This window comes from Mesoplodon mirus (genome assembly GCF_964341445.2).
Source record: "Mesoplodon mirus genome assembly, chromosome: 16".
NCBI lineage: Eukaryota > Metazoa > Chordata > Mammalia > Artiodactyla > Ziphiidae > Mesoplodon > Mesoplodon mirus.
This window is the reverse complement of record NC_138992.1, coordinates 36,034,367-36,049,011: the sequence shown is the minus strand read 5'-3', so window position 1 is coordinate 36,049,011 and position 14,645 is coordinate 36,034,367. Positions and strand designations below refer to the sequence as shown.

At 35.8% G+C, this 14,645-nt stretch overlaps 1 protein-coding gene across 9 annotated transcripts in view; it reads left to right on the top strand.

The window, feature by feature from the left end:
* Window positions 1-14,645, top strand: part of VPS13B (vacuolar protein sorting 13 homolog B) — a 791,361-nt gene that overhangs the window by 94,017 nt on the left and 682,699 nt on the right. For 8 of the 9 annotated variants that reach the window (XM_082600778.1, XM_082600779.1, XM_082600780.1 and 5 more), the window contains 3 exons: window positions 4,528-4,719; window positions 9,446-9,615; window positions 12,401-12,595. In XM_082600778.1, coding sequence (XP_082456904.1) covers window positions 4,528-4,719; window positions 9,446-9,615; window positions 12,401-12,595 — 557 coding nt within the window. The remainder of the gene's footprint in view (window positions 1-4,527; window positions 4,720-9,445; window positions 9,616-12,400; window positions 12,596-14,645) is intronic. The other variant, XM_082600781.1, reaches the window with a different exon arrangement.

Sequence of the window (14,645 nt, the reverse complement as noted above, 5' to 3'; positions counted from 1 at the left end):
AGTGGTGAATGCTGTTTTCACCTTTTTTGTAAAAGTGAAAATTCTCTTCAGATTTATTTTGGTTAGGGAAACAGATCTTTTGTAAAACTGAAATGGCCTAAAGCTAACTTTTGAAAAGCAATGGATACCTGTATATGAAAGTACAATTCGGAAGTCTCTGTTCTAAGAACTTTGCAAATTTTTATTGTGTTGTAGTTGCCAAATGTAAGCTGGTAGGTTTCCTCTTGTTTAGTATGATGTCTTACACATGTGCTGTGAATTTGGTATTTTGTGAGGTGGAGTATGAAGTAGTCTGCCTATCAAGTAAAGGAAACCTCTCACTGAAAATTTTATTTGTATATATTTGTTTCTAAAGTTTTTAAAAGATTGAAACATGATATATATTTGCTAGGATGCTTATATATTTTCTGCCTGAGAAGCTGGTAGTTTGCTACTTTTTGAATTTTTCACATATTCCATTCCTGTGAATAGTGTGCATTGTTTTATAGATATCTTAGTCTTTAACTTTTTTTAAACAAAATGTTAGATCATAACATACAAACAGAAAAGTTCTATACATTTACGTACAGAATAGCAAAGAAATAGAAGCAGCTGTGTGTTCCCCACACAAGCCAAGAAACAGGACAGTGTCAACATTGCTGGCCTCCTGTGTGTTCCTTTTCCATCACAGTCTTCTCCGTCCCTAACTGGAAGAAACTGCTCTTCTTAGGCTTGTGTTAATCATTTTCTTGCTTTTGGTTTACTGCTTACACAGATACTTTCTCAGCTGTGCAAGCAGATAATTTTTTTGAGTAAATAATAAGATTCATCTGTTAATTTAACTTGTGAATGTCACATGTACATTAAAAATGTGTTCATTCATTCACCCGGTAATCTGTTCACTTGTTCTTTGCTTGCTTTTTGGTAGCTGCTTTCATATGTGTGTTTCTCATTGTGAATCTATATTCACTGATAATATAGTGGTGGCGATAACGGCTAATATTTATTGAATGGTTTTAAATGGAAGGCGCTCTTCTGAATGTTTTACATGTAGTAGCTAATTTAATCTTCATAATAACCCTATAAGTAGATAACAATATCCCCATTTTCCATATGAGGAAACAGCCAGTCCTATACAGGTTTTGTAACTTGGCCAAGATCACACACCTATTATGTGGGATTTGAACCCAGCTAGTTTAAACTCTACAGCTTGCATTCATAACTACCATGTTCAGATTTTCTTCTTTCTTGGATTACTTGAAACAAGAAATTTGTGGAATTTTCAGTATTTATAAATCTAAGAAAAGTGGGCTTCCCTGGTGGCGCAGTGGTTGAGAGTCCGCCTGCCGATGCAGGGGACACGGGTTCGTGCCCCGGTCCGGGAGGATCCCACATGCCACGGAGCGGCTGGGCCCGTGAGCCGTGGCCGCTGGGCCTGCACGTCCGGAGCCTGTGCTCCGTGGTGGGAGAGGCCACAACAGTGAGAGGCCCGCGTACTGCAAAAAAAAAAACCCTAAGAAAAGTATTTTGAATTCTCAAAAGAGGTTAATTTTGAATTCTTCAAAGAAATATTTTATCTAAAATTCTTGGTTTGTTGTGATGACATTTATTTATTTCTATAGTCCAAATTATCAAAAAGTGTGCTAAATTTTATCTTAGGTATCTAAATGCATATTAAACTAATAATTTTACACAGTTTGTAGTGGATTCTGAAATTTTGAAAGCAGATTTGATTAGTGTGCTTTATTTAAGTAAGTTCATGATAGTATTTACTTAATGTAAAAACTAGTAAATGCAGTAAGAAAAAGAGCTTGTATTATTTATTTTTGTTGTGATAAATGATGTAGTAGTACTTTACCCACATTATAAAATGACATATAAAGAAAAATTCGGTTAATAAGTTTCTTCTGCTGCTGCTTGATATTAATAAGCATTCTGATAATTATTTCATTTTTGTTTTGCTACTTGAAAGCACTCACTGTTTTAGAAACTAAATTATTTCTTATTAATATAACTTTAAATATTATTGTTGTAACTTTTAGTCTTTTTTTATTTAAGAAGTTATTGCAAATGTTTTTATGGACCTAAAGTAGATAGCTGAAAATTAATCTACAACAGGAATATTTTAGAGACATAGAGATAAAATTGAAACGATTTAGTTATTGGATTGAGGAAAAGGATGAGAGAGAGGCATCATGGTTCATTGCCCTTTTGAATCCGGATGTCTTGGGAGAGTGTTGGTGTTAATTTAGGGGAATGTTGGAGTAGAAGCATTTGTGTTTCCTAAATTATTCTATTTAAGGATTAATTTTCTAGTTCCTGGGTTAGAGCTACTTTTTTTCTTTAAAGGATGGGTTTTATACAGAGACTCAGACTCATAAGGTATAAGTTAAATACAGCAAACTTTAATGAGAACCAGTGGGGAAAGAAAGCAGGTGAATTTCTAGTAAAAGAAGACACGTAGGGATGTATAGTTCTCACGAATGAAAGTAGAGTTCCTTGTGCACTGGCAGCACAGATGGTTGATGGAGTTGTTTTGGTAGCTTGCAGATTCCTCTTCACATAGGGAGAAGAATAATTTTCTATTAGTAGGTATAAAGGTATGGGCAGATGTAGGCAGTACAGGTTCTTTTGCCTCTGGCTGTCCTGGAGAGACTGGCAAGTCCTTCATTTTAATTCGGCTAACTTGATATTGTCTTGACTCTTAATAAGAGTAGCCAAACATTCAGGGGGCTGGAGTGACTAAACTTATTGAGGGTGAGCACAAGTAAATACCTTGCTGAAAAGATGTAGCTAAAAGACAGTCACAGTTTTACATTTTAGATAAGCTACTGACATTATAATCAAGTTGCATTATCTGAAAAAAAGAATAGAAGCCTCTAGACTTCTATTGTTTTAGAGACAATCTGATGTCTAAAAGAAAGGTCTTCTTGTAAATTGACATTTTTTAAAGAAGCCTAATAACCTCTGCAGGACTCAAAGCAGGATATTTTCCTTCTTTTTGAATATTTTGATTTGCAACCAGAGTCCTTCTGGTTATCTTCAAGCTACCTCATCCTAACAGGTAACTCTAGAAATGTCTGGTTTAGCTGTGGAAAGTAGCATTTTTTTATGTTAATGATATGTTGTTTATACCTAATTTATAATGTGACTCTTATTTATGTATATCATGTTTAAGATTAACTTTGTATGTTTTATTTGTGACATTTAAGTCTGTGTGTAGTCATCTTGTTAAGAATATATGAGGACTTCCCTGGTGGCGCAGTGGTTAAGAATCTGCCTGCCAATGCAGGGGACACAGGTTCGAGCCCTGGTCTGGGAAGATCCCACATGCCACAGAGCAATTAAGCCCATGCGCCACAACTGAGCCTGTGCTCTAGAGCCCGCGAGCCACAACTGCTGAGCCCGCGTGCCACAACTACTAAAGCCTGCGCGCCTAGAACCCGTGTTCCACAACAAGAGAATCAACCGCAATGAGAAGCCCGCGCACTGCAACGAGGAGTAGCCCCCACTCACTGCAACTAGAGAAAGCCTGCGCGCAGCAGAGAAGACCCAATGCAGCCAAAAATAAATAAATAACTTAAAAATTTTTTTTAAAAAAGAGAATATATGAATAATAAATTTAATTATTTTTTTGTCTCTGGTACTGGGACTAGAGATTGAACTGAACTCCTTTGTTTGAAATGAAGGAAATGTATTTTTGAAAAAGTTACTAAAAGGTGTAGATATAGAATTTTTGTGTTTAAGTGGACCTTCCTACCTTCTAAAGGTAGTAAATGCTGGAAAGTTTTACTTCCCTATTTTTGTTTGAGTAAACCTAAGACTTAAGAAGTAAAATTTACTGTATGTTATCACTTAAAAATAGTGAATTTATATATTAAAACCAAATCTCTAAGGTGTGGACAGGTTAGATAAGGAGAAATACCTGTAGGTAGTGCTAAGATTTTCTTTAGAAGACATCCTTGGTTCCTCTTCGACATGGGCAGATAAGGGATTGGGGAAATTGGATTCCACCCTGTGGAGCATGGCCATAATGATTTTATTCTGGAAATAGTTCAAAGCAGGTAATACCTATTGTTTACTTCCCTGGTCATTAGAAAACTCTTGAGGCACCTTTGAACATGTAGTTTTAAGCAATCAATTTTTTCCGTGTAACTTCTAAGATAAAATAGTAGTAAAATGCAACTTCTTCGAGAGTCTCCTTTCCCAGTCAACCTAATAGTATTGTGTATAGAATTATTGGGTATAGGCCAATTAGATTTTAGAAAATAATTTTTTAAGAATGACCATTTCAATTTTATAGCACATCTTATAACATTAAATAGATAACAGGAATAATTGTTTTTCAAATCAGCTGTCTTTTGTTGATAATACCTTCTCATCTACATAAAGAAAAATATAGATCAGCAGGGTTCTGTGTATCCAGTTGATGTAGAATTGGTTTTAAGGCATTAAGCTCTAAGCTAAAAAGATAAGAGAAATATTAAAATATATATTTGGTATATCTGATTGATGCTTACCTATTAATATAATTTTGGCTTCTTGCAGGTTCTGCAAATCAACAAGACTTTTCTTCAGGGAAAAGTGAAGATTTGGGAACACTTCAGGAAAAGTCTACCAAAAGCCTTGTTATAGGTCCTCTTGATTTTCGCTTGGATAGCAGTGCAGTACATAGAATTTTAAAAATGATTGTTTGTGCCTTGGAACATGAATACGAACCATATAGTAGACTAAAACCAGGTTTGTTTTTGGCTTAATTTTGAACCTCTTGCCAGTTGATTTGAATGACTGTATAATCCAATTTGTTGTATTTTGCTAACTTAACGTTTTTAGTGTGTTTTGCCTATCTGATTTTCATATATTTACTTGTTAATTTAAAGAGTAAACTTACATGTGGAAGTTATGGGAGAGGTTGGTATTCAAAAATTATTTGCATGAGTATGTGCTTTTTTTGCCAGCATTTGTCAGTATTTTATTGTCACCTTTTGATACTCTTTCCCTTGTATACTCCTGAAATATGACCATTTTTCCACTTTAGTGGATTCTAAGGAGGAGACATGAAGAAGAGGGGTTTTAAGCATACGAATTTAACATTCAAGAAAACTTAGGTCCTACTGGTAAAAAAAATTTTCTGTGTGACTGATATTTTCTGCATGGTATAAACATATGGTTATCACAGTTTCATAAAATACAAATTTCCTTCTCATGCAATGAAGCACTCTAGAGCAGGACATAAGTATAATGAGGGGGTAGAGAATAATAAAGACCTCAGCCTGTGGCATCAGGCTGAGTTCTGACCCCCACTTCTTACTGACCTTAGGAAGTAATCAACATCACTGATTTTTCCATTTCTCTATCTCTGTGAGTTTAATTATTGCGATAGAGTTGGTTAAATTGTCTCCCCAGTATCCATTCTCCTCTTATAGTAATAGAAATTTCTATGGTAGAAACTTTCATGATAGAAATAAAGACTTCACTTCCCAAATGCAGTCATATGACTAGGTTCTGGCTACTGGATGGGAGCAAAACTTCATGTGAATTTTTGTGACAGGAATTTAAAAGGAAAAGAGTGTGCCTTCCTTTTTTACTTTTTCCCTTCCTTCTTGCTGGAAAGCAATTATAATGGCAGGGCTGGACCTACTAGCTTCAACTCTGAGATGAAAAGTGCATGCTGAGGATGACAGAACAGTAAGATAGAGAGAGCCTAAGTCTTCAGTAGTGTGGTGGCACCATGGATCCTCTAGACTCAGATTGATGAGTGAAAGAGAAATAAGCATTGTTTTTGTTGACACTTCTGTTATTTTCTTTTGTCACAGCAAATTTACTTTTGTCCTAAATGATATGCTTATAGGACCTACTTCCAAAGACTAATGCATGTAAAATCACGTAATATAGTGCTGTAAGTGCTTAACATGTTCATACATTCATTTCTTGCACCTTGCTTGAATGCCTACTCCATTGCCAGATACTCTGATAAGTGCTAGGATAGTATGTACAGAATGGCTAGAACAGAAAACTGTGACAACACCAAATATTGGGGAGGACGTGAAGAAACTGGATCACTGATTCATTGCTGGTGGGAATATAAAATGGTACAGCCACTCCTAAAAACGTTTTGGCAGTTTTTTAAAAAACTTTACATGCAGCTGCCATATAGCCCAGCAACTGCAATCCTGGGCATTTATCCCAGAGAAATGAGAACTAATGTTCACACAAAAAACAGTATATAATTAATTTTTCTCACGTTAAAACCCAAGCTGGTAGGTACTCCAGGGGACTAGGGTGACTCTCTCTCATGATGTGGTCTTAGACCCAGAATTCCTTTTATCTTGTTCTTCCACCATCCTCTGAGGTATACTTCATCTACATGGTCAATGTTGGCTCACCATTACAGTGTCTGATTTTAATCAGTAGTAAGGGGGAGCAAGAGAAAATGGTAGACATGTAGTTTCACTTAATGACATGGCTCTGTCATCTTATTGACCCAAACTTAGTAACATGTCCCTGCACCCAGCAGCCAGGGAGACTGGAAAATGTATTCTCTAGACAGAGTCCATATACCTCACTTAAAATTCAGAGAGTTTTATTGCTAAAAGGAAGAAGAAAAGATTGCAATTAGCAATCTCTTCCACAGTGGAATTATGCCACACACACACACACACGTTTATATAAAATGAATTTTTATTTGAAGCAGTTTATTATTTCAGAAATATTTATGATCTCTGTAAAGAAACTGCTGCTAACTGACTTTGTAAGGCAGTTCTCTGAGTAGTTAGCAGTTCCCCTCCCCCCCCTTTTTTTACTTTGTTATTGAAGTGTAAGATACATACTGGAAAGCACACAAAACTAAGGGTATGGTTTTGTGAATTTTGTAAACTTAACCACATCTATGTGGCTAACTGTTCAGGAAATGGAACTTTACCAGCACTCCAGTATTCTCCTTCTTGCCCTCTTTTGGTTATTACTCTGAACCCCGAGGGTAACCACTCTCCTTACTTCTAACGTCCTAGATTTAGTTTGGCATATTTTAGAATTCATGTAAATGTAATCACACAGTATATACTCTTTTGCCTGTGGCTTTAGCTTACATTATGTTTGTGGGATTCATTCTCATTTCTTTTTAGTATCCCATTTTGTGAGTATACCATAACTTATTTATCCATTTTACTGTTGATGAGTATTTGGTTAGTTTCTAGTTTTTGGTTATTATGGTAGTGATGCTACCAACATTCTAGTACATACCTTTTGATTAACATATATACTAATTTCTGTTAGGAATTTAAGGGTGGAATCACTTAGGTAAAACGATCATATATGTTCACCTTTAGTAAATATCTCCGAACTGTTTTCAATTTGGTTGAATCACTTTACACGCCTACCAGCAGTGTAGGAGAGTTTTAGTTGCCCTTGATCAGGGGGTTAGCAAATTATGACTTATTGCCTCTTTTTGTACAGCTTATGAGTTGGTAATGGGTTTTGCATTTTAAATAGTTGGAAAAAATACAAAAAAGATTGATATTTTGTGACATATGAAAACTATATGAAAATTAATTTTCAGTTTTCATAGGTAAACTTTTATTGGAACATAGTCTTGCTCATTTAGTTATGTTTTGTCTGTGACTGCTTTTGTACTAGTTGCAGAATTGAGTAATTGGGACAAACTGTATGACCCACAAAGCCTAAAGTATTATTTTTTCAAATTAATTTATTAATTTTTGGCTGCACTGGGTCTTCGTTGCTGTGAGTGGGCTTTCTCTAGTTGTGGCGAGCAGGGGCTACTCTTCGTGGTGGTGCACGGGCTTCTCATTGCGGTGGCTTTTCTTGCAGAGCATAGGCCCTAGGCACGCGGGCTTCAGTAGTTGTGGCTCGCGGGCTCTAGAGTGCAGGTTCAGTAGTTGTGTTCCATGGGCTTAGTTGCTCCAGGCATGTGGGATCTTCCTGGATCAGGGTTTGAACTCATGTCCCCTGCATTGGCAGGTGGATTCTTAACCACTGCGCCACCAGGGAAGTCCCCCCTAAAGTATTTTCTATATGGTTATTTATAGAAAAAGTTTGCTGAGACATATTTGCCAACTTTTAGTATTCTTAGTCTTTTTCATTTTAGCTTTTACAGTGGATGTGTAGTGCTACCACATCGTGACATTATTTGCAGTTATCTGATACCTAACGATGTTAACTTGCTTTTGAAATAACTTTTGACCATTTGGATAAATTATATTTTGCTTGTTCAAAGCTTTTTTGCCCATTTTTCCATTGAATTATTTGTATATTTTTGATTTTTAGGTAGTTTTTAATTTTTAATATGCTGTGGGTACAAGTCCTTTGTGCATATACCTACGTTTATCTATGTGTCTGTCTATGGCAAATATTTTCTCCTAGTCTGTGGCTTGAATTTACATTATCTCAGTGGTGTTTTTATGAAAAGAAGCTGTTATTCTTTTAATGACAGAGATTAAAAATTTCTTTAAAATATTTAATAAATATTTTAAAATATAAAACAAATTTTTATTTATTTATTTATTTATTTATTTATTTATTTTTAAAATTTTTTGCCTTATAACAAATTTAATCAGTTATACATATACATATGTTTCCATATCCCCTCCCTTTTGCGTCTCCCTCCCACCCTCCCTATCCCACCGCTCTTAGGTGGTCACAATCCACCGAGCTGATCTCCCTGTGCTATGCGGCTGCTTCCCACTAGCTATCTACCTTACGTTTGGTAGTGTATATATGTCCATGCCGCTCTTTCACTTTGTCACAGCTTACCCTTCCCCCTCCCCATATCCTCAAGTCCATTCTCTAGTAGGTCTGTGTCTTTATTCCTGTCTTACCCCTATGTTCTTCATGACATTTTTTTTTCTTAAATTCCATATATATGTGTTAGCATATTTGTATTTGTCTTTCTCTTTCTGACTTACTTCACTCTGTATGACAGACTCTAGGTCTATCCACCTCATTACAAATAGCTCAATTTCATTTCTTTTTATGGCTGAGTAATATTCCATTGTATATATGTGCCACATCTTCTTTATCCATTCATCCGATGATGGACACTTAGGTTGTTTCCATCTCCGGGCTATTGTAAATAGGGCTGCTATGAACATTTTGATACATGTCTCTTTTTGAATTATGGTTTTCTCGGGGTATATGCCCAGTAGTGGGATTGCTGGGTCATATGGTAGTTCTATTTGTAGTTTTTTAAGGAACCTCCATACCGTTCTCCATAGCGGCTGTACCAATTCACATTCCCACCAGCAGTGCAAGAGTTAAAACAAATTTTTACATAGCAAAGGCATACATATCTAGAGTAATTTATTCTTGTTTAAGGCAACACTTTTACAACTGCTTCATTGTTGAAAAAAAGAATTTGACCTTAAAATTTGGAGAACTAATTAATTTTTTCGTTAATTAAGAAAATTATTTAAAAATAAATTTTCATTGAATTTTTATTATTTCATTTTAGATATTAAGGGTGAAAGTGAAACAATACTGAATCCTGAAGAAGTGGCATCTTTGGAGGAATATATTCCTACTCGACATACAAGTATTACTCTCCTCAAATGTACCTTCACAATTTTCATGGCTGAATTCAACTTGCTGGATCATTTGCTACCTGTCATTATGGGAGAAAAGGTATATTTTATCATTCACTACTTGTTTTCTCATACATGTATATTTATTGGTCCTGTGATATTGTAAGAGGAAGTTGATTAAGTAGTAGAATATCTGTCTGTATATAATAGTTATCCATGATGAAGTTAAAGCAATGTAACTACGATTATTAATTCTTAGAAAATAATTTTTATATATTATATAAATAAATAGATTGAAAAAATAACCTCAAGCTAAGGCTCTATAAAGAAATGTTGAAGAGCATTTGCCTTGATGTCAGACCATGTACAAGCTATGACACCTTAGGACACTGCTTTATTTCTCTAAGCCTTGTTTTCCTTTTCTGAAAAACAAAAGAAAATTATATTTTTCATGTAGGCTGACAGAGTCAGCCAGTAAAGAAGCAACAAGCCCAGATAGATTGAGATAGTTTATTACTTACATAGACAGCAAAAGCAAATCAGTAATGGTGTTGGCTTGCCTTGTCCCTTTCAGGACAACCCTGAATCTAGAGCGCCAAATGACCTGCAGCACACATGATAGGATACCTTGTTGACAAGGATTCAGTTCCACACTGCAGCTAAGCAGTTATATAGCCTACAGCTGTACTCTGAGAGAGTAGATGGAAAGCCCTGTGAATGAGGGATGCTGATGAGAATATTTCCCCATAGCAGTGTTTCTCAAGATGAGAAGTTGACTGAGAAATGGTCTTTTAGCAGTTGTGCACAAGACCACCTATTTTCCCCTGTTCTGATAATATCATAGGGTGCTCCACCAAGGCTTAGGTCTTGTGTGGTTTAGCCTTGCCTTGTGGGCTACATGGATTTTAAGGTTGTCTGGGTGCTGGCATAGAGCAGTTCCCCTAAAGTACCTAGCTCCTAGAATGATTTTGAATATTCAGTGAGATAATGCATGTAAACCATTTTGCACATATTAGGAACCCAGTGATTATTACTGTGTTTCTTAATGAGGACTTATTAGATGCTTAATATTTTAGGTCCATATACAATGTATTGTTTTCTGAGTCTGCCATATACATATAAGGTATTATCTGTTATCTTTATTATTTTGGGGGTTATATTTCTTTTAATGGTGACATGATGATGATTATGGAAGTAAAAATTGTCCTAACTTTAAATAAAAAGAACTTATGGAAGTATGGCAGAGAATTAAGATATATCAGTTTCATTTTATATATTTGCTCTCTATCAGCCACTCATAATTGTTCATTGTATTGCTGGGTAAAGAGATCATCTGGGGAAAATTTCAGTGGAGAAGAATTAAAATATGACAGTATATACATGAACTTTAAAGTAACTATGGTTAATAAGTTCAAGAAAGAGACAAAAAAGTGGAAGATTTCAAAAGACCTCAATCCATTAAAAAAAGAACAAAATGAAATTCTGGAGCTGAAAACTATAACACAAACTAGAAATAAAAGGATGGAAAAAGATACACCATTTAAGTGCTAATCAAAGGAAAGATAGAGTGGCTATTTTAATATCAGAAAATGTAGAGCTTAAGACAAGAGGTATTGATAGAAATAAAGAGTCATTCCATAATGATAAGTGTTGACTCAAAGAGTGAACAGTAGATAATTCTCAGAGATATGTTGAATGAAAGAAGGCAGACATGAGTATGTACTGTGTGATTCTGTTTAAATGAAGTCGAAGAACAGACAAAAGTGAGAATATTGGCCACCCCTGGTGGGGATTTGATATTACCTGAGAAGGGATATAGGAGACCCTTCTAGGGTGCTTAAAATGTGTGGTGGTTACATACATAAAAATTTGTTGAACTCTATGTTTAAGATTTTGTTCTTTACTGTATATTATATATCAATAATCCAAAATAAAGTCCCTTAGTAAAGTAATTGCTCAATACGTGATGGTTTAAAAATTATTAATGAGTCAAAAAGGAAGAACTGTATCTTCAACTTATTTTTAGGCACAGTGTTTCTCAGTAATGGCACTATTGGCTTTTTGGACTAGAAGTATTATGTAGTTTTACCATCTTTAGCCAATGCCTGCTAAATGCCAGTACTGTTCCCCTATTATTATGATAATGAAAGACAGACAAAACAATCTAACTGTTCTTCCTACACCTCTGGATGGAGGGTCATACTGTTCCTCATTGAGAGCTACAGGTATGGGAATAAGTTCAAGGGCTGGAAGGGGTGGCTTACTAATTGGGTTCGTACCCCGGTCATGTTGAAATTTATCTGCATTTACTTGGAAGCTTAGAAAGATTCTGTAACGCTGAAAATATGAAGCCTACCTCGAGATTCTTAGGACTTTATGAGCCTTTAGCATGTTTAATATTAGTAGATATGATGTGGATCAGAAATTTTTCTGTCCTGCAAACTTTGCTTATTGTGAGTATCTTTCAGATTGTCCTGAGTAGTGCACTTAGTCGTTCAGTCATCTAAATGTGTATAAAGGGAAAGAAGATAAAGGCTCTGAAATATCTAGGATTTTTTTTGTGTGAATTATTGAGCTTAAGAAAATACCTTCAGTGTACTGAGGCACGTTGTGACAGTATTCTAGTTGACTGAAAAAATTAAAACTTTAGCTAAAAGGGCATTGATAATTTCACAGTAAATAGGCATTCTTTGAAATCTGGGATATACCTAAAAATATGTAGAAGGTGTTTCTATTTGGTTACGGTAAGAGAGTCCCATAGAAAGGCATCATTTCTAGGATGATTTGATATCACTGCATAATGTGTCACTCTGAAGCTTGTATAGAGGGCATTGCACATCAGTCACTTTCTCCTGAAATATAAAGTGAACACTATTATTTTCTAGAACTCAAGTAATTTCATGAATACTACAAACTTCCAGTCTCTTCGGCCTTTGCCATCCATTCAGATACTGGTGGACAAAATTAATCTGGAACATTCTGTGCCGATGTATGCTGAACATTTGGTGCATGTGGTCAGCAGCCTTACTCAGCCTTCTGATAATCTGCTTCATTATTGCTATGCACATTGCTACCTTAAGGTATGAAAAGTGAATTTTCTTGTGTATTAGTATTTGGTTGGCTTCGGGAGAATTAAATAAATCTTTTTCTTGGAGTTGTAATTTTACAGAATTAGTACCCCGTAAGATGAGATTTAAATAAGTTATGAAAGGTATATTCATTATTCAGCATAATTAATATAAAAATAAAAGTGTACCTATTTTAAAGATTTCTTCAATTATTTGGTGTTAATAGCTTGATATCTGTAAGATAATAGTAATTATAATTTTTGAAGATTGTATATATCATTGATTATAAGCAATGTGAAAGAGCACTAAGGATGTTCTAAAAGATTCATGATTTCTTTAAGGGGAATATTTGTGAGAGACAATGTTTTATAAAGCGAGTTTAATACATTTTTTTAAGTCATTTTCCTCTTATTGAATTCATGTTAATTTCTCAATGCCAAGGAAAACTTTATTACTTTTTTTTTTTTTTTTTGCTGTACGCGGGCCTCTCACTGCTGTGGCCTCTCCCGTTGCGGAGCACAGGCTCCGGACACACAGGCTCCGCGGCCATGGCTCGCGGGCCCAGCCGCTCCGCGGCATGTGGGATCTTCCGGGATCGGGGCACGAACCCGTGTCCCCTGCATCGGCAGGCGGACTCTCAACCACTGCGCCACCAGGGAAGCCCAGAAAACTTTATTACTTTAAATCAAGTTATGTAAAGTTAATTATTGGAGACTTTGCTCAGCTCTTCCATCTCTTTTTTAAAATAAATATGTGATACATCCCACTGTAGGTACTTACAAATAGATAAACTCAGATGTTGAGTAATAAGTGTTTTTGCTAAGCAAATACACATGTATAATCTAAGTAGAGATAGCATGTACCTAATTAAATTCTGTTTTATGGACTAAAGGAAGCTATGTCAAGTTGAAATCAAGAATAAGTACTAAAAGTGAGAGAGTGGCATGGACATATATACACTATCAAACGTAAAATAGATAGCTAGTGGGAAGCAGCCGCATAGCACAGGGAGATCAGCTCGGTGCTTTGTGACCACCTAGAGGGGTGGGATAGGGAGGGTGGGAGGGAGGGAGATGCAAGAGGGAAGAGATATGGGGACATATATGTATAACTGATTCACTTTGTTATAAAGCAGAAAGTGACACACCATTGTAAAGCAATTATACTCTAATAAAGATGTTAAAAAAAAGTACTAAAAATGCACTAAATTTTTTGTAAAGTACTGAAAATTAGAGAATTCCAAAAATAGACTCCCAGCTTTATTGTTTCGTGCTTTATAGTTCGATGTTTTGAAGTTCTTAAATATTTGTCTTTTTTTTTTTTTTCTTTTGCGGTACGCAGGCCTCTCACTGTCGCGGCCTCTACCGCGGCGGAGCACAGGCTCCAGACATGCAGGCTCAGCGGCCATGGCCCACGGGCCCAGCCGCTCCGCGGCATGCAGGATCTTCCCGGACCGGGGCACGAACCCGTGTCCCCTGCATCGGCAGGCGGACTCCCAACCACTGCGCCACTAGGGAAGCCCAATATTTGTGTCTTTGTAGAGTAAAAAGAAAGCAATTTAAAGATACTAGTTTTAGATCACCTCCAGGCATATTTAAATTTAAGGTATTAAAATTTGATTGTTTTCAAACCATGTAGAGTGGAAAAACTCATCTTTTTCTAGATGTCCATGCAAAGCCCATTTTTAAGATGATGGAGAAGGAAATTCTACTTCCTTGATGGAGGAGTTGATAGTATTATGTTACAAAGGGGTGTGGACACAGGAAAGTATGATTCTTTGGAGATCATTATTATAATGATCTGTAACAAGTGTTTTATGTCATGCGGAGAGTAGCAGAAGGTATTTTTCAAAGTTAGATACATACTTGTGCTTTTTTATTCACTCCCACAATTAATACACCAAGGTGTATGATTTTTTTTAATGTTGTCACAACTTGAATATCAGGTTATATTGTTAAGAATATTTGCCTTGTTTTATCAAAGCAAGTATAATTTTAGGCAGTTCTTTCCAAGGTACTCTACTTACGTGGGATTCATTCATTTGGTAAATACTGAGTTCTTT